Source organism: Cyanistes caeruleus, chromosome 4, assembly GCF_971803275.1.
Source record: "Cyanistes caeruleus chromosome 4, bCyaCae1.hap1.1, whole genome shotgun sequence".
Lineage (NCBI taxonomy): Eukaryota > Metazoa > Chordata > Aves > Passeriformes > Paridae > Cyanistes > Cyanistes caeruleus.
Genome location: NC_141704.1, coordinates 34,660,093 through 34,685,335, shown reverse-complemented (window position 1 = coordinate 34,685,335; position 25,243 = coordinate 34,660,093). Strand labels below are relative to the sequence as shown.

Here is a 25,243-nt window from a genome sequence, read left to right as displayed (position 1 = left end):
TGTAGCCCTGCCAAACCGAGTGAGACAGGGCTCCTGTCTCTTAGTATGAGGGTAACAAACCTGTGAATGGAGAAAGAGCAAACAGGTCCAGGGTTTTCCCCAGGGAAAACAGGTCCAGGGTGCTCACAGGTATCACAATACCCTGAAGGGGCACTGCACTTTTTTAGGGATATATACAGCCCATAAGGTCTTGAGTTTCCAGGGAAGCAATTTGTTTGTACAACCCAATTGCAAGAAATTTCTCTGGTCACCGACTCAGTGCTCATGTATCTGAGCCCCAGCAATTCCTAGTTCCTATTAGCAAAACATCATGTGAGAACAGAGTTTGCCATGGTTATTCCAGGAAAAACAGTCTTCAGGCACTCATCAAAGGTTCTTTTGCATTTCTTATCTGTTTGGCAAGGTAAAACTACATATGAATGTTACTTCCTCCAGAGTGGAAGTGTCATGTCCAAACAATGCACTAAGAAAGCTTGCCAGATGTTTCCCAATTTGAAGAATCTGAGGCACAGAATAGAACCTAACTTTATTTCCCTCTAAAAGTATTTCTTTGCAAAGGTGGTATAATTCCACATTTGTATTTTAATTCCAAAGCAAATGCTCCACTGCATTTTTTATTAAAATGAAATCTGCTGTGTGCAGCCTGGTGTTAAATGAGAGACTATTAAAGCCAATCAGTGGAGAACTCATTAGAAATCCTACAACAACAAACTAGTAGTTATGGCCCAGCATTCACAAGCAGCCATGACAACAAAGAGAAAGAACCCAGGTCTCATTGAAGGCTACAATAAAACCACAGCTTATGTAGCCCAAAGACTGTGAATATCCGTACAAACCAGCTGAGCTTCCATTCCTAAAATATGTGCCAGAAATTATATTCTTTTCTCATGACTCATCTCTGAATTCCACTCCTAAGAATACTCCTGTCATTTAGTTATTTCTTCCCATTTCTAAAATGTAATGAGAAGCACCAATCCAGAGCTCAAGGAAATCTGTCCCATCAATTAAAATAACGAAATAAGCAGAAGGCTGCCTATAAACACATCCACCTCTGCCCACTCACTCCTCAGCAACCATGGTGAAGGGAAAAAAGATGAGCTGTGCAGGATGCCTGGAAGCCTAGCAACTCTCCTAGGAAGGGCCAAGAGGTAAGAACTCTTCATCTGAGCATTTCCTTCCCAACCTTTGAGATCTTCTCATGCAGTAGAAAAGAGCAGAGCACACAGTGCTTTTGCTGGGTGCCCAGAAGACCAGTTATTGGGATAACTATAAACTTGGAAGACTAAAATATTCAGATCAGATTTTTTTCTGGGACAATGAAGGAATAAATGAATAGGTAATTATTACAAACTGAACAAAGAATTAAAGACTGTAATTGAACTGGGAAACAGCATTTGGATATTTGGACTCCAAATTACCACCCAAGCCTATTATCAGCATAAATTGAGATAAATCCCTCACCAGAGGAAAAATTCCTCAAAAATCATTCAAAAAGATAACTAACAAACCCTGTAGAACAAAACTCTCTTCAAGTATCATTTTACTACTCTTTAGTGGAGTTATCTCATCAGCAGGTTCACTTATTGGACAAAATCCAAAATGTTCAGTGGTCGTGATCATACTTCTGCACTTCCAGTCTAACACAAAAGAGAGCCAGTTTCAAAGCAGACAGAAACAGTTGCTATGAGACCATTAGTGATACAAGAAGATGCAGACCAAACACCTACATTGTCAAGAAATGGCATTTAGATAACAGTCTGTCTTGTTTCTTTTTGTGCTTGCAGCCATACTTCAAATAAAACTTTGTTTGCACAAGTTCTTGCAAAAATGAATAAGTGTCAGTGTAAAAAGGAGGAAAGATATGGGGAATCTGAACAACATTCAGTTCATTTTCTCCTTACTCCATTATACATCCAGATCAACCACTGACTCCATGTTGAGCAAGACCATTTGATTTTAGCTGCATTCAGAACAATTTCTCTTTTAGAAAGAAGAGAAAAAAAAGTAAGAAATGGTCGGAGTTCAAAGGAAGATCTTGGGAAATGACTAATTCACGATCAGTGTATAGTGTGCCCCAGCTGAACTAAATTACACATTTTTTTAGTTGGATGTGTCACTCTCCAGAGAATAAAATGGGAGAATTCCTTTATTGCATTGCCTCCCCAGCTATGGATTTGAAGTAGATTGGACCACTTTGGATCAGTTTCAAGAGTTTTTGAAAGAGTAGTTACATGGTGATGCTTTATCTGAGGTCACATACACATACACTTTGTCTCCCCAGACATCAAGCCCACGTACATGCATTTCTCTACTCTGTGTAGGCATGTGGAGGGGGAACTGTAAGTTGCAGATGGCTGAATATAGTATTGCTGGGTCCAGAGCAGGGCTAAAATTAGCTTTCCAGAACCTGCAGTCCAGTCCAAAATGAGCCAAACCATGTTCCAGACATGCAGGTATTGCTGCTACCTGGTGTGCACAGTGCACAAGTACTGTGGGATCCTAACAGGTGGAAGGGGTTAGGGAAAGTATGAAGTAGCCAGGTCTGCAGAATCTGTAATATCCCAGACAGACAAAGCATATCATGAGAGGTTTAAAGCTTAGCACATAGTAAATTCAAGCCAATTTAATGGAACTTGTAGGTATGAACACAGATTACAGCTACTAATCTCTGATGAACTCACATCTTCATGATCGCCTCCTTCCACACCTTGTGCTTCTCTGCCTCTCCTCCTCCACAGTCTTCAGGTGTGAGGCTTCCAATTTTTATTGAACCCTTGGATTTGTAATAGCAATGGCTTATTTCAGACACCACTAGCTTTTAAACTTCAAAAGGTGCCTGAAAGTAATTTGACTAAAACTAAGTACCCAACCCACTGAAGTCAAATTTTTTAACCATCTCACTTGGAAATACAGAGAGGGTGGAAACATGGGCAGGTAGGAGGGAAAGAAGGCAAGGTCAGAACCCTCTCCCAGGCCAGCACCATGTGAGGCAAAGCAAATATTTGCACTCAACACACAAGTATTACAAAAGTATAATTATTTCTGAGTTAGCACAGGTGCCTGCAGCAATCTACACAGTGGCAGAATAGAGCGTGGCATGGACTAATCTGACTGTGCTTCTCAGTGAGATGTCAGTACTCAAACTAAGCTGGGTGTGTCTACATGTATGGGCACTCATTCCTACGAGAGCTGTACCCAAAGCAGACAAGGGAGCAGAAACAGCATGATTTGGGCCACGAAGGTGAAAAGAAAGCTAGGATCTTCAAAAGTGACAAGAACTGCTTTCATGTGGGGTGCTCAGGCTTCAGGGCATATCTACATGGCACAACAGTGCTGTCACATCTACACTCGGGAGTCTCTGAGCTGGAGACTTCTTAACAATGCAAAAAGGTGCTTTGCAGAGAGATTCTGTTGGGTCCTTGAAGCAGCATAGCTATATGGGTGTGATGTTATGCATAGGCTAACAGAGAGTCAACAGAACTCATTGGCAGAAAGTCTCTGCAGAACACTGCATCATATAGCAGGGAACGTTTTGTTTTCTAGATAACTGCTGAAAAGACACAATAGAGCTCCCCCCAAAATCCCTCTTTATTTGGAAAGGTAGAACAAAAGCCTGCTTTGATGTCACTTGTATACACTAAATATATTTTCCCTACTTAATCATTTCAGTGATGACTCAAAAGAGCAGCAGAAAAAACCCTTACTCCTAAGCCTAGCTGGGAACGAAAGAGATAAAAGCTTCAGGCACCTTTGGTAGTTTCAAGGCCTGCATCGAGGAAAACCAGCATGGGGAGGAGGAAGTAAAAGAAATAACACCTGGTAATACACCAATGGATCATAGAGACAAAAAACAAATAGCAATATGGGTAAGATATCGGGCCAAAACTCAATTTCTCTTAATAAATAAAGCTCTCTTTCTCTTAAAGTCCCCAACGTTCAGGCAAAGCAAAAATCTGCTCCCTTGTCCCTTAGTCTCTCTATCTGCCTAGTAAAGCTAACAGTGAGGGGTCACAGCATGCAGATCAATCCATCACATTTGCACTGCTCAGTGATTCAACATGACAAATGAACAAAGACACTGAGCTCTGTGTGGCCTGATGGCTGCTGCCTGGGCTCTCCTTTCCTTACTAGAATGGAGCTAACATGTCTAAGGATTTTATATGCGAAACACTGGACAGTGACAGCTGAGCAGGTCAGGGGACATCTGGATTCCATGTCTAATTATCTGGGTTGCTTTGCTGCATGCTAAAACTCCATCTGGGACAAAAAGGAACATTTAGTAATCAGAGTGCTGTTCCACCACAAGCCTCCTCTATGCCCATAAACTGATGTCTTAGCACTGTTTCTTAGGAAAAATTGAATCTGGATAAAAAGATGTTTATTCAAACAGGTTTTCCCTATGTTTAAATAGTCTTTTCAATCTGGAAAAACTTGCTGTTCTAATTGAGGTACAAGGCTTTCTGCATGAAGTACACAAGAGAGAAGGGTACCCAAAACACCCAGCAGACAACGGCCAATGAAGTGCCAAAGAGCAGAGTGAACAGCACAAGCCCTCCTCTGAGGTAAACCAGATTCTCAAGACATCCAAAGTCTTTAAAGGCTTTGAGTATGAAGCAGGATCTGAGCAGAGCTGATGGTTCTAAACTCTTTTTCTAGTTCTCCACATCTCTTTGCACTTCCTTCTATCTTGTACTTCAGGGCTAATGAACAGTTGAAGGATACTTGGCGTTCAGACAACAGTTACCATTAAACTATTCCAGGTAGGTTGCACAGCCATTACCCATAAGGAACACTTGTTCACATAGTTCTAGTGCCTGGAACAGAACTGGTGCCTTCTAGATTTCAACACAGACATTCCCATTACTTGCAGCATGAACCCACCGGAGAGGTGCAGACCCAGTCATGCAAAGACACCCCAAGAAGTTCAATGCTGTTATAAAGGCAAAAAATTCGTGCATTGAGGGGCACATTGATATTGTTGCACTATGCCTTCGTTATTCCTCTTCCTCATGCTGACTTGCCCTCTGTGTCGTATGAAGGCTTTCTAAGCAGGTGACAATGCTGGCACTCACAATACACAGCAACATGGGTTCCACCCTCAGCTCCCCTCCCCTTGCCCAGGTTCTGGCCAACGCCATCTGTTGCCCCAAAGCACCACATGCCCTGGCAGAAATATTCTGGTATCAGAGGTTGTCTTTGACCACCCTTTTGTACAGCTGGCCTAGCTCTTTCCCTTACCTGTTGAGCATGTTGGACTGGTAAATCCTTTTCTCCTGGGTGTTGTAACAGCTGCTCTTGGGCTCAGGGATGAAGCTGTGTTCAGACAGCATATCAGAAGCAGCCGTGGTGATTATGGCTATTCCATCCCTTACTCTGGCAGGAAGACCGTAGTCCCATTCATCATATGAGACAGAGATGAGCCCGGTGGGGAACTCAGATGGCACTGTGTCTGTATCCCCTGCCACCAGGCTGGGCACGATCCACGTGTAACCATAGCCTGTCAGACCCACTGAGTTGGCCACCTCAAAAATGTAGGTGGCCTCTTCCTTTGTGCAGTACAGGAGGATAACAGGGCTTTGGAGCTTCTTGAGCTGGTTCTGGATCTTTGAGTCCCCATCATCCAGGGACATGTCCAACAGAAGGACTTCCTCCAGTTCCCAACCCACAAAGCTGTGCTCAATGGTACTGCGGATCTTGTTCACAAAGTCCTGGTAACCAGGGAAGTAAGTAGTGACAATGGAGAAGATGTACCAGTCGTATTCTTCCATGATGTTGAGCATGACAGAAGCTTGCTGTTCTATTGATGGGCCAAACTGGAAGAACATGGATGACTCATCCTAGAATAGGAAGTCAAAGAGAGGAAGAGAGAAAAAAAGAAAACAAGAATAGGTCAAAGGAAATAAACATCATTCATGGTCAATCCATTGAGCATAAAGGGCACACTGTCAGAATCTTATTTCATGTTTTGGCCAGAGCTTAAAGATTTTTAACTTTTTAAAATTTAAGTGAAGCAAGTGAGAAGGAAGTAAAATCCTTTTTATGACCAGCTGTCCTTACTTTATTTTTAAAGGCAGGTTGCCAAAATTACTTAAAGGTTTCAACTGTTAGGACTGATTCTAACAGACAGAGAACAAGTGGTACACAAGTGAGGACAGAAAAACAGAATACGTACAAAATATTTCCATGAAATTAAGAGCTTTAATCACAGGATTATCATAATCTTATATGTAGGATAAACAGGATACACAGCAGTTTTGATACTGATTTTTGGGACAGTCACTTTGATACTTAGTTTGGGATAGTCTGGTTTGAGTATCCAGACCAAAGTACAAATAGAGTAGGCAAAATCATTGGATACAAACAGCTCTGACAACCTCTACTGCTAACTTCTCTCAAAGAAAGCAGCAGCAGGGTTCTGTACAGTTCTCAGTACAACTAGGAAGGCTCAGTCTCAGAATAACATAAAATACATTAAAATAAAACAGAGATTTGTAAACTATGATGAGGTTTGTTGACACTGTTTTAGAGAAATGTCAGCTCAGTATTTCTCTTGGTATTGCTCTCATATCCTTCTACTATGCTAAGTTCATCTTTGCAAAAATCAGAACTTGTACCACTTTACAAGCTCAAAGACTCCAAGGGAGTTTTATACAGATCTCAGTTCTCCTATGGCATAGTGTAAATCTTTTTCGTCCCGGGATTTCACCAGATACCCTTTCAGGCTTTCAGTTTATGAGAGATCCAGAAAAATGCAAATCCCTGCTTTTGCCCTATTCATGAAAGAAAGGAATGGAAAAAAGTATTTGCCAATATGCTCTCTTAGGGATTTATCTTCTGTCTTTTAAAATCAATTGCAAACTCCTGCAGAAATCTGTAGAGTAGAATTAGATTATTTAAAAAAAACCAAAAAACACCAATAACATTAAAAAATTTAAAAAACCCCACAGAATTAAATTATATCTCTCTGTGAAGAGATTCACATTATAATAAGAAAGTTCTCCAAATCCAAACACCACTTTAAGGAATGAGAACAGCCCCACCTTCTTTTAATAAGCCTGGAAAACTGGACCAGAGATACAAAAGGACATTCTCAGGAGTTTGAGACCTGGGAAAACTCATTGTGCCTCAAGACATTAGCCCAAGGTAGTCACTTTTAGAACACCTCTCTACCAAATTAAGTCTCCTACCGCTTGGCAAGTAAAGCTGTTTTTCAGCAGGGATGTAGTTAATCAATCACCCATTCATCCTTTAGTCATGGTTTTGATTACCTATAGCCATTTTCTATATTGACAAAATATGCTATAGCTCAGCAACTCCAGAAAAAAAAATAAAAAAATAAAGGCCTGATCCCATACCCAGCCTTAAGAAACTTGCTTCTCTTTCCTGAGCTCCCTAGGGGTCACATCCCATACAAAAGAGTCCTTACTCCCAGATCCCCATGCCTCTCTTGTGAGGTTTGGTGATTAAACTCTGTTCACTTCCTCTGTACAGCTCACCACCCACATGTGAAGGTTCTCTTAGGGCTGCTCCTTGCTTAGTGGAAAAATTAATGCATGCAAAAATAAAAAGACAAACACAACACAATTTCAACAACAAATTGAAGACAAGTTAAAAAAAAAAACAAAACAGAAAAACAGGAGCAGCAACTGGAGCCATTCAATACATTGAAAACCTCATTTTTTTCACTGGAATTCACCCCTTCTCTCAGAATTGTGCTCCTAAACTACTCTTCTAATAAAAAGATATTTTATATCTTTAAAGTTTATGCAAAAAATTAGAAAGACAGAGGAAATAATCAAACTATTGTCACAGCATCTGCCAGATTTAGAAAAAATCCTGAACAAGCATCTCCAACACCCTTCATTGCACAGTGCCTTTAAAAGCCACTTGTAGCAAACCGAATGCTAGAGTGTGAAGACTCAGCCTTACTGCAACATGAAAAGGCAAGACAGCTACACCAATGACTAGTATTTATTTTTATATTAAGTTCAACAAGAGCCTTTCTACACTTATGCATAAGAGCCTCTAAACTGACTGCAATTTTTCACCATTTCTAGCAGAGAGTCCAGGATCTGAAGGGCCTGGTTATTGAATTATAGGAACACGTGACACAAATTTGACTTTGTCTGGAAGTCTTGTCTGGTTGCTTCCTCAGTGACAAATAGGGAACGCTTGATGGTAAATCCACTACTATTTTGAGGCTACATACACACACTCTCAGGAGTTAGTAGGCACAATAGAAAGGTGCAGGAGGTAATGCCCTCCCAGTGATTTAAACAGGGTCAAGCTAAAATGCCTGCTGACAGTTCGTTCCACATGAGTGCACCACCTAACTGTTGAAGGGAATTCAGCCCCAAAAGACTCAGGGAGAAAATTCAGAGCTCCTCACTAACAAGAGTGTACCAGAACATCAAAAATCAATACAACAAATAGATAGCTTTATCACAACCCAGCAAAACAATTCCACTCCACTGAGAAATGGAAGCACCCCACTTTAAATCAAACAGCACAGGCCACTTGGCTGTGCATGCAATAATTGCTCTTGAGCAACTGTTGGCATTTCTATTACAGAAGCAGCAAGAAGAGGCAACTTATATTCAAAATGAGAGCATTAAGGAGGTGCAAGCCAGTCCAGATTTTGGTTTGCCAAGATGTCTCTTGGCACTTAATCACCCCAATAGTTGGGCTGGCCAAATGTTCTTCATTCCCTAACCAACTCAGCAGTCAGAGAGGGGTGAAGAAGGAAGGACAGACAATAGTAGAGAAGAAAATGTCCCTCTCATAATAAATCAGGAGAATTGCTGATAGAGTTGGATAGAAATCTCAGTCACCGCCTTTTTGGGGGGACAAAAAGCAAGCTAAGAAAAACGTCCAAAAGTCACAATTTTCTTCCCAATCTTGTTCTTGCACATGACTGATGAAAAGTCAAGAAAAAAGAGAAGGATCTGGACTGAAACAGAACAGTGGGGCTATCAGAGTATGAACATGACCTCACAGTAGTGTTACAGTGACAGTTTTCAAATTAGGAGATAGATCTAAGGCAGTTTTACCATTTTTACACACATATACCCTACAGAATTATTATTGTTTTATTACAGTCTAAAACCAAAAAGGAATATTTTACCCTTCCACACATTACAGATTTTTACAGAACATTATAAGTTTCTATTTTTCTCCTGAAGAAATTTCATTCCACTTTCCATCTTCCTTTTTTTACCTCAAAACAGCCAAAACAGGGTTCAGCACTGCTACTGAGAGACAGATTAAGTTTGGGATAGGGATAGGTCAAGTTTTAATGAAAAGTCCCTTACACTGCACATCATCCAGGTGAAATACAATCCCTTGGCTACAGAAAAAAAGCTTGTCTTTTTCCTACAGCCCTTTCACCTGCAAGCTCAGGCTTTCCATCACTACCTGCTACAAGAGACAGCAAGATGCTGCAGGATGTCCCCCACACAGTCTGAAAGAGCAGAGGCTCCATTACAGGATCTCAAAGCTCCCAGAGATCCCAGTACTCCCCCATTGCCCCCCTACAAGGTGAGGGATCTGTAGTTTGCAGAGCTGAGCTGGAGGTGGAGCTGATCAATTGACACAGCACCACTCCCCAGCTGACAGATGGCTTCCCACAGAAAATCTGCTCTGAGTTTACCGATGCTGGGACAAGTATTGCCTCCTCCTCCTCCTCCTGCATGCTTAACCCTTCAGATAAGGAGGCTGGGTTGCACACAGTGAAGGTACAAACACATTCACCATGAAGTCTCCTCTTGGAGACTGGTGGCTAGGGAGTTCCTAGGTGGATGAAAGAGGGTTTGCAGAGGTAAGACAAGGTTTACAGAACAGCCAAGAACTATCACCAATTCTTCAAGGTTCTTCAGACTTGCAGAGAGGCCAGGTCTGACCCACACATCACTGAAGATGTGAATCCTTAGCAAGGCTGCAGGTGACTCTCCCAGGAGCCCTCCTCCAGCTGCACCATTTGAAACCAATCACTGCCATTTAATGAGCCATTTACCTCAGATGTGGTAGGAGAGGTCCCCAGGGAGCTTTTCTCACAAGTTCCTTCCTAACAGGCACTCTAGAGTCCCCAGGCAAGCAAATGCAATTACTGCCTTACAAACAGTATTTTACAATCCCGGGTAAAACTGCTTCCCAGCATAGGGCAGGCTGGGGAACATGCACAAAGCAGGGGAATGCAAGATCCCAAAAAACCGTTGCAGTGATCCACTTATGCTGAGGAACTGGCCAGCCTTCCACTGAGCCATGGTATTAACTGCTGACTTGGTGAGTGAGGAGATCAGCATGCTCTGTTTCCTCTGTATAGCCTACCTGAATGTAATCTGGTTCTGTGCTCCATGCTCTAGTGGCTGGTCCATGAACACATTTTTGCTAGGGGTGGCAAGCTCCTTTTGCTTCAGTCAAAGTGCCAGACCCCACAAAGGCAAGGTGTGTCAAGTTATGCACAAGGAATTTGAGTAAGGAGCAAGTCCAGAGCACTTGTTTGCTTCCAGGATTTTGAGAAATATACCAGGTTGTTGCAAAATACCCCACTCTACTGCCTCCACACAGATGCAGGACAAATACAGTTTGTGTGGCTAGGCTAGTAGCCCCTTTTTATTAGACTTTTGGGAGCATCTGTATATTTAACCCCATTTGCTGCTTCATTAGGCTTCCTGCGCAACCATAATTTAACAACTGGGGTCTGCCCTTCCTTTCCAGCTCACAGGGGGGATCCCATCAGATCCTAATGACCCAGGCTGCTTTCCAAAGCTCTCTTCTCATTTTCCTGATTTAGAAGAAAAGCTGTTCATGTGTCTTTAGTACAGTCTTGATTTGCAAAATTACTCTATGACCAACAGCCAAATCACACAGGGGTGCCTCTTGTTTAGATTTAAGTCCTGTCTACCACACTGTTTGGAGGGCGAGGGGGTGCAAAAAGGAGTGAGCAAGCACCAAATAACTTCTGGGAAAACATGGGCTTTCATTTCCCTTCCTATGTATTTCTTTTCTTCAAAACTGAGACACCACTGTGCACCTATTTGTCACAGTCCTGGTGGGATACTTGATTCACTGGGAGTTTTACTGCTCATGATGGAAAATGCCACAACACTTCAGCGTCGTATAATTAAGTTTTCTATACATCTGAGTCCCGTTTGTTATAACATATCTGACAGGAAATCAGGATCTTTGTTGCTTAAGTGTTCATTTACTTCTGTTTATCTTACCACAAATCCATTACTGCCTCAGGCTAGCCTACAGTCAGGATCCTCTGTCTGTTTGTTTTTTTCTCTCCAAATTTAATTTTTTATTTAGTTTTCAACAACTCAATAAAACTCTGGCTTTTATATTACATGCTGTATCATGCTGTGTGAGTCCTTTCTTGAATGCTTGCTGTTGACTATGAGAACATGGTGACACTACAGACCTAATATTATGTCCTCCTGGTGGAATTGGCATCTAAAACAGAATCTCTGCGTGTCACACACTTCTACACACTCACATTTCCACAAATACATTCACATCAAAACCTACTCACCAAAAAGTTGGAGCACGTTGGATTGTGTCATTTCCTAATGACTCTTCCTAGTTTATACTATTTAATAGAATTTCAAAACTTTCTTGTTTTACTGAAATAGTTTCCCTGTGTTACTAATTATTTTGACTTGCATAGCAGGTGACCTCCTGCAATCCTTTTCCCATGTTCTGATTCACTGATGAGTGGATCGTTCTTAGTGAAAATCCTCCAAGCTGCCCTGGGAACGTGCTATCAGTGGGAAGTTCAAATTTGTTAGATGAACAAATGTGGTTTATATAACCATATCATTTATCAGTTCCCTCCCTTGTTCTTGCAAGTACTGAACACACTAGACTTATTTGACAGAAGGGTACACAGCTCAGAGGTGATGGTTCCAGAAATTGGTGGATGAGTGATAGCAAGAGACACAGTTCAATGTCGTCACTGATAGAAAGACAGACAGGATACACTGTGATAAATTAATTAGGAGAATGGTTGTCGACTCTCTGGGTCTTCTCTGGAAGCCACAATCTCTGAAGGCTCCTAATTTCAATGGAGAATCTAGAATTGTTAGCACAGTTCAATTATTACCCTGGTAAATTATAACAAATATAACAAATATACCAAATTCACACATATAATGGCATTACCTACACGTATAAGTTTCATCATATAGACAGATCCCAGTCATGGATTGGACATTAATCTCTCTGTAGCAGTGGAAATAGATCTACTGCAGAGCCCTAACCCAGGGGCAACAGTCCAAGTGCTTCAGCACCAAGGAGCTCCTGAGAGCTGCAACAAAAAGGTCTCCAATTAAAGATGACTCAGGGGCTGAAAAGAGGTAAGTGATTTCCACTTTTCACTTAAGAGTCTGAAGAAATAATTTCTTCAAAAGACTTTGCAACAGAGGAAACACAAGATAACCTAGATTCTGTAATCTAGATCTTGGTATTGTTTTACATGTTATACCACATGCAGTTAATAAAAAAGATGAAAGAGTCAAATATATCAGGGCCATTGCCTGACATATACAATTCAGAGAAATTCAGTTTTTTGGCTGAAGAGAGGGTGTAGAGTTTGTAATTTTTATAAACAATGACTGGTAAAAGCAGATTAATATATGATGGTATGTTGTACCAGCTTCTTAGAGCATCAGACATGGATGCCAGCATTTTCCCACAGAGGAGAAATAGCAGTTAGCAAGCTGCCAGGATAAACAGTTTTCCCACCAGGATTGTTACATTTCCATTTTCACCTCTGTAGGTGTGTATTTCCTTGTCTGATGAAAGTACATGGATGGATTAGACCACTGGCCATGCTGAGTAGATTCACCAGGTGATGTTATACCATGCGGCCAATTTTGACAGCCCAGGACCAGTTTCCCAGTCCCAACTCAGAGGAGCCCATTAGGTCGGCTTAGTATCTTGACATTGCCAGTCCAAAACAAATGAAAGTCAGACTGCCCCATTACTCATCCATCTGATTACATCATGGTGTTTGCCTGGCTCTTCTTTTCTGGCTGTCTTACCATCCAGACTAAGGACTGAATTTTGACTGTAAGCTGAATGGGATGTCATTGGTATAGCCTTATTAATCAATAGCAGCCATAAAACTATCCAGCACTTTAAAAAAAGTCCAGTCACAGTATTTGGCAAGATGTCATAGAATAAATTTCACCAATCAGCTATCCTGGGTGAAATACTATTTCTTTTTATCATTTCTAAATTAACCACTCTCCCATTTCATCATCATTTGCTCTTATTAAGAGCAAACCTTCATATGAGCTGAACCTCCAAAGGTTCACAGAGTCAATTTAGGTTAGTCCTGGAAGTTCAGCATTGCATCCAATGCCCCCTGAGCCTCTCAGGAGCTTAAGATCTCTTCTCACTATGGTCCATCTGCAGGCAGGTCAGAGTGTGTCTGTTAAGTGCCTCTATTCCTCTTCTCTCATAAAACAGTGATACCCCCTTTCTCTCAAATTCTGCCTTGCTTATTTAATCATTAACCTTCTGCTGGCTAAGCTGTTAGATGTTTTCTCTGTCCTAACAGATGGCACCTGCAGTCCTGATGATGCCAAGCTCTAGTCAGCCTTTCTGAGCAGAGTGAAGTTGGCTGTGCCTCTGCTCTGAGATGGACAGACTACATCTGAGGTAAGGCAGTCAGTTTAAAGTAATATTGTGCCAGGATTTAATCTTTTCTCACAGGCTGGTATTATCAACCAGTTTAGATAATATTTAACACGTTGATACAATTTTTATACCCTTTGGATCAGAGTTGGCTTGCCTTAGAGTACAAATGAGCGAGCAGCTGCACACAAAGTCTGTGTAGATGTGCCCTCTGCTTTCCTTAAGGCAGGAGCAATAAAAAGCTTCAGCCTCATCCATCCTGGACAGCAGTAAATGGGCAATTCTGTTACTCGAAGGAGAAACAAAACACTCACTTAAAACAGGAGAGCTCTCTATCAAGTGGACAAAACCAAGAGCTGAGGTCTAACTAGATTGCACAGATGCCAGATTTCCCATTACCTCATACCTGACTGCCTCTTCTCTAAGAGAGTCATAATTGATATTCTGAATATATCCCAAAGGAGTTAAAAAAAAAAAAAAAAGAAAAAAAGAAGAGAGAGAGAGAGAGAGGTGGAAGCCGGTTCGGCCCCATCGCCCTCGTCCCAGTTCAGCAGCGAAGTTTCCTTGGCAACAGTGCACACGAAAAGCCACTGAGGCCGCAAGCTCCCGACTGCCGGCATCCCGATGGCTTGGCACAGCACGGCACCACCACACGGCCCAGCACAGCACTACCTGGCACGGCACAGCCAGGCCCGGCACAGCCCAGCATGGCACAGCACAGCCAGGCCCAGCACGGCCCGGCACAGCCAGGCCCGGCACAGCCCAGCATGGCACAGCACAGCCAGGCCCAGCACAGCCCGGCCCGGCCCAGCCCAGCCCAGCCCAGTCCAGCCCAGCCCAGCCCAGCACAGCCAGGCCCAGCCCAGCCCAGCCAGGCCCGGCACAGCCCAGCATGGCACAGCACAGCCCAGCCCAGCACGGCGCAACATGGCTGTCAGTGTAGGAGCTCCAAAGACAGGCACTGGACATCACTACCTAAATCCAGTGCAGGACTCATCTCCTGACAGCCTGCTGGGACCACAGAGATGCTTGGGAAGGGGAGAGGGACTGAGGGGCCACTTGGAAAGAAGGGAGCCAACCTTTTCCCCTCCTGAACTTGAAGCATTCAGCCATTTCATACTCACAGCTTTCTGAGACCATGAGTATCCACAATTCCCTCCACCACACCCTCCAGATCAGATTCCGTCACTTTGGAAAGAAGGTGCTGCTTGCTCAGAGTGCAATTCCTTCTTGCCTTGAACTCTCCCAAACCTGACTCACCTCAGCTCACTTCAACCTGTGTTTCCACAGCAAGGGCTGGGACAGGAGGAATGTCAAATCATTGGTCTGTATACCAGGCAAGAAGGCAGCTCTGTGTGGTTTTATTTTAAGAGGGATTTTACCCCCTGCCTTTCAGAACAGGATGAAATAATACAGGCATAAAATGAAGAAAGAGTACCCCGGTCCATTTTTGTTTGGATATGCTGCTGGCAAGCAGCTGTCTCATTAGCACAGAAAATGTATGTCTGCACCAGGCAACAGGAGGCACAGAAACCATGCACTGGCCCTAAGGCATCTGTTCATCAGCACTGTGTGGAAGCTCCAGCTCATGTCCAGTAGAGTTGCCAAATCAGGAGAGCTAACTAGTTCAAATACCAGCCTGCACCATGCTGGTGTTACCTTATTCTGGTATTGGATCTAGCTGGGGGCTCTCCAAATCTGAGGAGAAATGGATTCCTGACCCATTGGACCAGGCCTCTGGATTAAGTCCCTGCTTTGGAAAGTTACTGTATCACACTGAATATCACACTATTGTGAGAGTTCTTGGCTGAAACAACAAGGATTTCAATACGCTTGGAGACCCAATCCCCATTAAAGCTTGCTTTGGCCATAATTATTTTCCTCTTGTGTTCCAGGATGAATGAAAACTGCACCTACCTTCTCTCTACCCAGCTCTCCTTCCTAATCAACCAGTGAGGAGTGCCCCTGTTGGGAAGCTGCTGTCATGTCTGTCTCGCTTATCGAATTGATTCACAAAGTTTTAAACGATTATTGATTCTCCTCATCCCCACTGGAAACTCTGAGACCAATGAAGTTATTTACACAGATCTTAGACAGGAAAGAAGCTCCCTTCTCAAATCTTCTTGAGCTCCCATATATTAAGTCTCAAAAACTCAATAGGAGGTTTTCTACAGCTTTACAGATAAAAACACTCACAAATACATGAAGTCTCCTGCATGCACACATAACCATCCAAACATATGCAGCATCTTCTGCCAAATCCACAGCTGTTGCATTATCTTTTTTCTATTATTTTTGTTTGGGATCATAGCTCTTCCATTCCTTTTCTTTGCCCTGATGATTAATAGCTGTTTTTCACAGCTCTCGTTGTTATGAGACTGAGGCAGAAATTGTGGCAAACTCCCTATTGATGGAACAGACATTTCTGAACTCCGAGGAATTGGAAGTTGTTCTTGGTAAAAGACTGGAGACCACAGGAGACTTGTAGAGCTAGAGCTTGAAATCTTCCCCACAGTTCCTGAATTACTTAATATTTATGGCTGCAACAGTGATTGGTGCTGTAAGGACCATTCTATCCACTTCCATGATCTAAGAACATGAACATTTACACTGCTCAGGATTTGATGAAGAGGATCTGGAAGTGAGAATTGGTCACTCTGACTTTGCAATAAGGGTGATAAAAGTTCAGTTTTGCATATTTTTTGCTCGGACAGTGAAAGTCAAGAAGCCCGTTTCCAGTCAGCTTAACTCTGTTCTGAAGCATGCAAAATTGAATTTGGGTTCTTTCTATACTTACCTGCACATTAATATATATCTGTATATTCAATATGCCCTTGACATAACTTGAAAGTGGCAGCATAATAAATAAGATACTTTTTGTACTTGAATTCAAATTTTTCTATCTATATTAGGCTTTGTACTTTTTTAAACAAAACCTGAGGCTGACTGAACTGCCATATCTTTTTCAAAATCACACACGCACATGAGACACTGAGATTTCTGTCGAGGATCGACACAGCAGAGAAAGGGAATGATAGAGCAGCAAAAGAATTTGCCTCTGCTGGTCATTAATAATAAGAGTAACAAAAGCATCTAAGAGAATAAAAGCCAGAGTGAGATGTGTTAGGTATAGAAATAGCTCTTTGACTGACTCAAAGGAAAAGCTGATGCATCTTGTTTTCCTGCATCTCCTGCCTGTCCTCTTTCTTAACCACACACTCTGGCACGATAGGGGAGTGGGAAGTAGATGGAAGGATCAGCAGGGGCTACAGCAAGCAGGGGAGAAACGAGCTATTCAGTCTCAACACTGCCTGGCCAGGCCCTGTGACAAAGGATGAACAAATGACCATTTGAGGGGAGAAAACAAAAAGTTGAGTCCAGCACTGCACTGGCTGCAAGGGAAGAACCATAGGTTGTGGTGGTGTTTTGTCTTTCCTTCCACTTTGTACCACTCCAAGTAATTTTCTGTCTTCCTGCACTCCTGGTTTCTCAGTGCACGCAGGTGTGTGTGTGTGTGTGTGTGTGTGTGTGTGTGTGTGTGTGTAGACATACACATGTTCATGTGTACAAAGGCAATTACATGCAGGATGTCTAAAGATAGGCAAAGTGTCTCATTTCCAGTATGCCAGCTACACCCTGATGCAGGCTGGTGGCACCTGAAGTGGATTAGCATCTGACAATGATCCCTATGAAATCAGGTGATGGTGCAGCCCAGACTTATTGAAGAGCAGTGTCTGCATCACCACACATGGATTTAGAGCTAGTTAAGCCTCTGGTTAGTGTTCTCAGGGAGAAGCCAGGATTTATACAGGCTGCTTCACTATATAGCCCTGGCCACAGACCAGAGGAAGATAAATGTCTTCAAACCATGGGTGAAAACACTCCAGATATAGATTTAACAGACTTTATTCTTTCTGACAAAATACAGTCCTTCAGGACTCACCTTCCATGGAGGCAAGTAGTCATGTAACTAATATACATCAAGAAGATCTGGGTTAAAAAAAAATAAGCAGAACCAAAAATGAAAAAACATCAAAATTGTCTTTTCTTTAGGTGGGTCATAAGAGGGAATATTTATGGGAAGTGTTTAGCCACGGGAAGGTTTATTTCAGGGTGCAGCTAAGCAATTCTGAAAGCTGATACAAAGACATCACTCTGGTCATCTGCCTTCAAGACAATATTTTTTTTGCTAGTAGGAAGTGGTTTTTCTCTTTTTCATATAAAACTTCTGAATATCTCCTCCTGAGAGGCACTGAGATGAAAAAATTTTCCTTCAAGAGTGGTGGCTAGTGCAAGGAGTTCAACCTTTTCATTATCTCAGTGCCTTCAGGATGTGTACATTCCCACACTAGGCATTTGTCTGCACTGCGTAGGAGCCTGCAGCAGTAGCTGTGCCCCCTTTATCTCAGAGGACTTTCTCCTCTTCTGTGTGCTAAGAGTAGAAGGAGCAGAGTTGAAGAACAATGTACGTTTATTATCTTGGCGTCGGTGCTCTTCAAGGCATGCAGCCTTGCAGACCGGGCTAGCTCGGTGAATGAAGCACACTGCATGGAAAACATCAAGCCTGTGTTCTACAGCTCATTTGGTGTCCAACTGCTCTTGTTATGTCACCCAGCAGTTTCTAAAGGCTGACAGTAGATCTCTGTGCTTTTGCCCCTCAGGCTAATCCCACTAACTTCATAGTGTTACCATACTCTCTAAATGGAAGTGAAAATATGGTCAGGCTCCCTGTGCATTCTGCACTAGGCTATGGACAAACCTCTCTATTCATCAGTGGAAAAACATGGCCTTTCCACATATCCCTCACTGGCCTTCCTACTGAATCTCTGTTTATACTGTAACTCTAGAATATCCAAGGAAGAAAAAGTAAGCAATACTTTTACCTATTTGTATGCTTACAATATACATATGCCATTCCTATAGAAAGGGCTGAGGACACTAAATCAAGGACCGTGCATTCCCCCTTAGCTGCATTCCAGGGGCCTGGGGGAGGGAGGGCAGGTTTGCACAGCCCATTGGTAATTTGTGTGTTTCATTGCTATGCATCAGTTGTTGAATTCCCAGAAGATTTTCATTTCACTCCATAAGCACCAGCATGTCTGTTCCAACAGAGATTAATCCTAAAGCCCTCCCAGTCTTGGACTCAGTCCTTCTCAGGGCAGTTTGCTTCTTCACACAAGGTCGGTTGTGTATCTTGGACTTGGACAAAGGAAGTCCTCACTTCTCTGGGAACCCTGACAGCAGCATTTTAACTGGGTACAGTGATGCTGTGCACATTTACAGTCTAAACTTAATATGAACAGCATTTCAGACAGAAGTGTCAGGAGGACTTTAAGCAGGCTGGTCATAATCTTTCCTGCTGGGATATGGACATACCACAGTTGATGGTGAATCTTGGTAGGAGATTTTTCAGGACTGCAAGTGGGCAACACCTTTCATCCTACAGCTTGCACCAACCCACCTCCTCAGAGTTTATCAGTTATCTTGCAGTCTTTATGAACTCAGAAGGCAGATTATTGCCTCTTGAGGTGTCAAGAGCTTTTGCTACAGCTTCTAGGTTTCCCTCAAATGCTCCCCTCTAGATATTGATTGAGCTAGGTATTACAAATGAAAAGATTTTCACTTAGCAAATTTTTCTTCTCAACTGCTGCTCACAGTGCAGAGGGAATACATTAAGTGAGATCTCTTTGCTCACCCATTTTTGCATAAGCTTGTTTTAAGTGCACTATGCAATTGCTTTAATTCCCCAGCAACAGCCTCCTCACATTTTCAGACCTCTCAAAACCATGTCTATATTGTATAATGCTACATCCTTACCTCAGAAGTGCCAGAGCTAACCTGAAACAACCTAGAAAGACCATAAGGCACAGCAACACCTTGCAGAAGTATTACCTTGGGTCCTTGAAGCTGCAAAGCGGTTTCAGTATAGTCCCTGAGCTAAATTTGTGATAATACAATAGTACCATTTTTCAAGCAAGCTTGCTGGGTGCTACCTAAGGGTCCACACATGATGCCAAGACTCACTCCCTCCCTGCAGTGTCTAGGCACCCCAATATCTCAGAGTGCTTCACACCACAGCTGCCATGGGACACTTACCCTTGCTGCCTGCTCCTCAGGGTCCCTTTGCCCCCACCACCTCAGCAAAGGTGTTTGCCACTCCCAGGACCCAGGGAACAACTTCAACCTTTTCTCCTTGGAGCCTTCTGCACCCTCAGCCCCACAGGGACCCTCCACACCTGCTCCCATCCCACCCACTTGGCACAGAACAGTCACAACCACGCTGGGACTGGGGCAGCAGGAGGTGAGGCCAAAAGGACAGCAGACGGTGGGTTCACGTCCACACGCATCCCGATTAAGGATCCAGCTTTGTTTCCATGGCAACTTGCAGAGCCACGGCAGCACGGTCCCTTCCCGCAGCAGCCGTGCTCCGGGCTCGACACCGCTAAATCCTCCTGAGTGCCCTCCACAGCCAGGGCTGGCAGCAGTGACCCTTTGTGCACCTTCCAAAGCCCAAAAGATTAGGGCTCACAGATTTCCCACCCACGATGTGCCAGCCAGAAAGAGGCAAATAAAGATGCGCCAACTAATAGCAGTGACAGAAATAACACCTCCCATCGCAGCTGAGCTGTAAACCCCTTAGAACAGCATTACAGGGAAATGCGTTTTCTTTCCTAGAAGCCGGCAAGCATAAGCAACAGAGTGCAGTTCGGGGAATTAAAATAAGGTACTTTTTTCCTACCTGCAGGTAGCACACAGCCAAACAGCCCACTCTGCCCTTGATCTACTCCCAAATGCTACTCCCAAAGCACACCCAGCTCCACCTTTCAGAACAGGCTGTCCCACAGAGCCCACCTTCCCGTGGGACAGCACTGACACTCTTTGCAAACACGGGTATCAGCAGGCTGCTCTGCTTGGCCCCCATGGTAGGCAGGGAAAACACCAAAAACAGTCAAGACACTGGGCCTGAGAGCTTGCACCCTTCCCAGCGCCTCTCCAGGGAGAGGCATGTTAGACATGGCCAGACGTTTCTTCAGGCCTCCTGCAGACAGAAAATCTGCTTTCCAGTTTAGAACTGAATCACAAGCAGGACTGCACAAGATTTCTTTGCCTTTTCTACTACGTCTTAAGGGTTGTCTGCAGAGAAATGGTTGGGAAAATTAAACCAAATTAACTTAAGTTGTGAGTTTAGCATGAATTCATTAAATCACATTAGCCTTGAATGGACACAGTTCTTCCAAATTAAAGCAACCCTTAGAAGAAAATTGAACTAAACTGAATTAAGGTCCTTTTAAATCTGAAGAACAGAGTGCCTACATGGGGTTTGATATAATTAAGAAACAGCAGTGTGGGAGAGATGTCCAAGCCCCGGTTTCCGAGAGAGTCTTTCCCTATTACTCTTTTCAGGAACCAATAATGCTCTCACTAAAGGGAAGTTACGTTTCTCACCTTCCCATGTGATTTGAAAGTTGCTGTACTGATGACTTTCTGCTGAAGCCCTTTCCTAGCCAGTCAATACCTTTACCAGCAGCTCTTTACCTTGAAGAGCACTACTGCTGCCAGGGTATTTTCACCTCACTCTTGTTTTAGTGGAGGGCAGCCTTTTCTGTTTTCTCAGACTGCATTTTGCCAGGTTAGGTAAGCTACACTCTCTTACTCTCATCTTGTAAAATGTGTTCTCCCCTCTCTCTACCAACCAGATACTTTTCTGGCTCCATTTTGCTTTAATTGGAATAACTGGAATTACACACAGAATTATACACAGAGGAAATTACAGTAGAGACTTTTACAATGATACTGACACTTCTCTGCCTTGGCAGGGAGTATCCTGCCTGGCACCTAGGAATATAATTGCCTTTTATGCTGATGTCTCATATTGAAGACTCAGTTATCACATCAGTAAATAATACTCCCACTTTTTCTCTTTTTCATTAGCTTATAACTGATAATCCTATTGTTTCTAGGATCAATTAGTAGGAGTAACAAAGAATCTTTCCATACAGAGTAGCAGACTGTTCAAAGTCATCCAGACCAGTTAGAAGAAACAGAAATATGTTAGTGTTGCAGTCTCCAAACAATTTCAGCTGTTCAAGTCCTTAAGATCTAGTGTGGGTTCTACCCAAATCAGGGCTCCAAAACAGGCAGTGTAGTCACATGTCTATCCACATGGTCCAAGACTTCACATTGGTGCATTTCAGCCTACTTCTACATTGTGGTCCTCAAGAATGTCCAGTTCTTCCTGTTTGTTCCCTGTTACACTCCATGTTGATCACACTAACACTACTTACTCCCACATGTGCACAAATGTCCTTATGAACATGATCTCCCACACTTCTACACCACAAACCACAGCCAAACATTTGGAAACCTTTACAGTTCTGTCCTTTAGAAAGTTTCAGTTTAGCCACACTACATCTCCTTTCTGAGATGAAAGAGGGAGCTAGGGAGACAGGTTAGAAGCAGGTAATTAATGGAAGTGAGAAAATCAGGTCTCCCATTCAGACAAGCACTACCCACTGAAGGACACAAGCACTTTTACAGCAAGGGTCACATGAATACAGCCAGCTAAAAAAGGAACAGTCTTCATAAAATAAATGTCCAAGCTTTCCTTTTACTACAGGAAATCATTGCACTGATCAGCAGAAAGAGGCAAAGAGGAAAATTATTAGGTTCTGATTCAACATTCCATTATTGCCATTCAAGATGATGTTTACTGAGGACTAGGTTACTTTGCAGTAAAATACTACTTTTGTCCTGGTAATTTAGGCCCTTTAAAAATATTAATTCACTTTTTTAATGCAAAATTACTTAAGCCTAGCTTGTCTATGTTTGTTTGCTGTCAGTGCTCCCATATAGGAGTTTTATCTGCATATTCATGTATGGAAATTTGCAAAAACTTGCAGAAGTGTACATCTACCACGTTCATATGCAAGTATTCAAGACAGAAGTGCTTGTGTGCTCATTCAACAAGGGAATAGAAACAATACCAAATAGATCTCTCTGACCAACCATAATTAAGTAAAGCAGCCTGTATCAATCCATAGAGTAAATATTTTCCAAGAAGTTCACTAAATAAATTCAAATAAATTTGAGAAAATTATGATCTGCACAATTGATATTCCATGAGCAGAAAAAACCAGCTAAATTCACTGAATAAATTATGTGTTGTGAATTAGTCCCCCAGCTCAGCAATTACTATGGCTGGATTACTAGAACTTATAGATAATTTAGCATCAATAGTACTACTTTATTTTCTGGGTACTGCTCAACATCAATTAAAAGACATATTTTTGTTTAATTTTCTTTTTTTGAGGTCTTTTTTTGGTTGATTTAGGGGGGTGTTGTTTGGTTTGGCCAGGATTTGGTTTGGTTTATTTATATATTTTACAAAGGAGGAAAAATAAAGAAACAACTTTCTGGTGTCAGTGTGTGTCAAAGTTCCCACTGTGCACCTGCTCAGCTGACTGGAGGAAATACAACCCACATCCCTGCCCTAGCCAGCTAGATCCTTCTTCCAGCTAAAGCAGAAGAACTAGTTGGGACATGATCCCTCACACATCCCTCATCCCCCCATATGAGAGGGATCTCATCTTCTCATCTTCTCATCCATCCATATGAGAAGATGGCTGCATTTGAGATGCAGGAAGAGTAGGGATCCTATTAGGTTAAAGCAACAGGCAACAGTTCCTGTTTGAAAGTGTCTCACTACATTTAATGGACTAGTGAGCACTAGATTTGCTCTTTTAGAACAGGTCCTTTGGGAAAATCCATTATTAATCGTGATCTCTTCTGTAGTGTCCCCAAACTATGATGCTAAGCAAACACTGCTCCAGTCTGAGGGGTAAATTAGTTAATTCATCAACCAGAAGTGATATTGAAATCAGTCTTTTACCACAAAATAATTTGGGAATTAAGATGCAGGGTCTCCCACTGAAACACCTCCTTCAGCACCACACACACAACTGTTGCAGGAAAACCAGCAAATGCTCTTGCAGGAAGGCAAAGGGTTTGAAGTCTCAGCTTCCCACTGCCTCCTGGGGGACTTTCCTGGAGCACAGGTAAGACACTGGCCCAAGCCAGTGAAAGTGGGAGGACAGCTGCAGGGCAGCCTTCTCTTGGGATAGTAACTAAGAAAATAATTTTGTGCTGCAAAAGTCATCCATTTTGCACCTTGCACCAGCTTCAGAACTATTCTGGTTAAAATGAACAAGGCAATTTCCTGATAACTTCACTAAGCCCTTCCAGTTCTGATGTAAAACCATGGGTTAGTGCTCGTCCATTCCTCCCTTCCCCAGGTGCTGTGCTGCTGCCACCCGCGAGATTAACAAGGAGGTTATATTTAAACTTCCAAGAGGAGCTGCTGTGCGATTATGGGTCTATTTAAAATCCTCCGGGCAGCTGCAGTACATAATAACAAGTCAGCGGGAGGGAGGGAGAGAGTGGAAGGAGAAGAGGGAAAGGAGCGGGGGGGGTCAGGAAAACATCACGGATTGTCCCTGAAAAATTGATTGCCAGAAGATGGCAGGGGGTGCAGCCAAGTTAAAGATGCCCCCCACGGGCAGTGAAAGGCAGAGGGGGACACGCGAGAGAGGTGGCAGCAGCGGAGGAGCGCGCTGACAGCGGCAGGGGGATTGCAAAGACTGGCAGGGAAAGCTGCCAGACCTGAAACCTCACTGCCTCGGGCAAGGACGTCATTCCCTTAAACCCACTCCACTGGCTCTGGAGGGCTCTGTCACACGCCACTGGGTGCCTGTCCAGGCTTCCTCAGATCACAGGCGTTTGAATGAGTAAATAGCTATTATTAGACTTCTGCCTGCCTGCCCACGCACACACCTCGGCCTTAGGCCAGCATAAAACTACCCCCAAGAAAAACACCACTTTTACCTACTCCAAAGGGCTTTACCCAGTCCTGAGTTCTGCTACATCACTTGGAAATGTGTTCCCCTGCCAAACTTGCAAATAAAGGAGGAGTGCTTCCTCATTACACCAGAGCAGGGACTCAGCTCTTCCTGCCTCACCATAAATCACATTTTCTGGGATTTCTTCCCCAACCCTTTCACCAGGTGACTCCACTGTCTTCTGTGATCAGGGACTGGACAAAATGGGCTGAGGCCCCCAGGTGATCACTGACACACGTTCTCAGATTGCAGTGACACCAGAGCTCAGTGATATCATATCTGGTGAGGTTCCAAAGGAGGACATGAGGCAGGTGAGACGGCAGCAGCAGTGGCCAGGCAGATGAGTGAGACCCATGCACAGCACTGTAAGAGGCTGTGCTGGTGGCACCAGCCCTGAAGCTGAGGAAAGGGGCCCTCAGTGCCCCATATCACTGAAGGATGAAGACGAATTCATTCTTCATTGCAGGGATGAGACCTTTGAGCCACAGGTGTGTTTCAGGTAAGTTCCACACCATCACACAGTCTCACGTCTAATGATTTCCCTTTGGTGGTATCACAGCCTCCTGCCTGCCTGCCTTCTCCTAGCCAGCTGAATTTCTATGTCCTTTCAAAGACTTGCTGCAATCCAGCCAGGATGACTGCATTTCAGCGCTGACTGGAGCCTTTGCGATGCAGTCTATAAAACACTTTGGGAGCTTTCCAGAGGA

At 43.3% G+C, this 25,243-nt stretch overlaps 1 protein-coding gene across 11 annotated transcripts in view; it reads right to left on the bottom strand.

The window, feature by feature from the left end:
- The window catches only part of GRIN2B (glutamate ionotropic receptor NMDA type subunit 2B), a 218,392-nt gene that overhangs the window by 113,951 nt on the left and 79,198 nt on the right, over nt 1–25,243 (bottom strand). For 2 of the 11 annotated variants that reach the window (XM_086887636.1, XM_023933981.2), the window contains one exon: nt 5,239–5,837. In XM_086887636.1, coding sequence (XP_086743762.1) covers nt 5,239–5,837 — 599 coding nt within the window. Of the gene's footprint in view, nt 1–5,234; nt 5,838–12,162; nt 12,308–13,798; nt 14,431–14,765; nt 14,905–25,243 lie in introns of those variants that run through there. The other 9 variants (XM_086887642.1, XM_086887638.1, XM_086887640.1 and 6 more) reach the window with 9 other exon arrangements.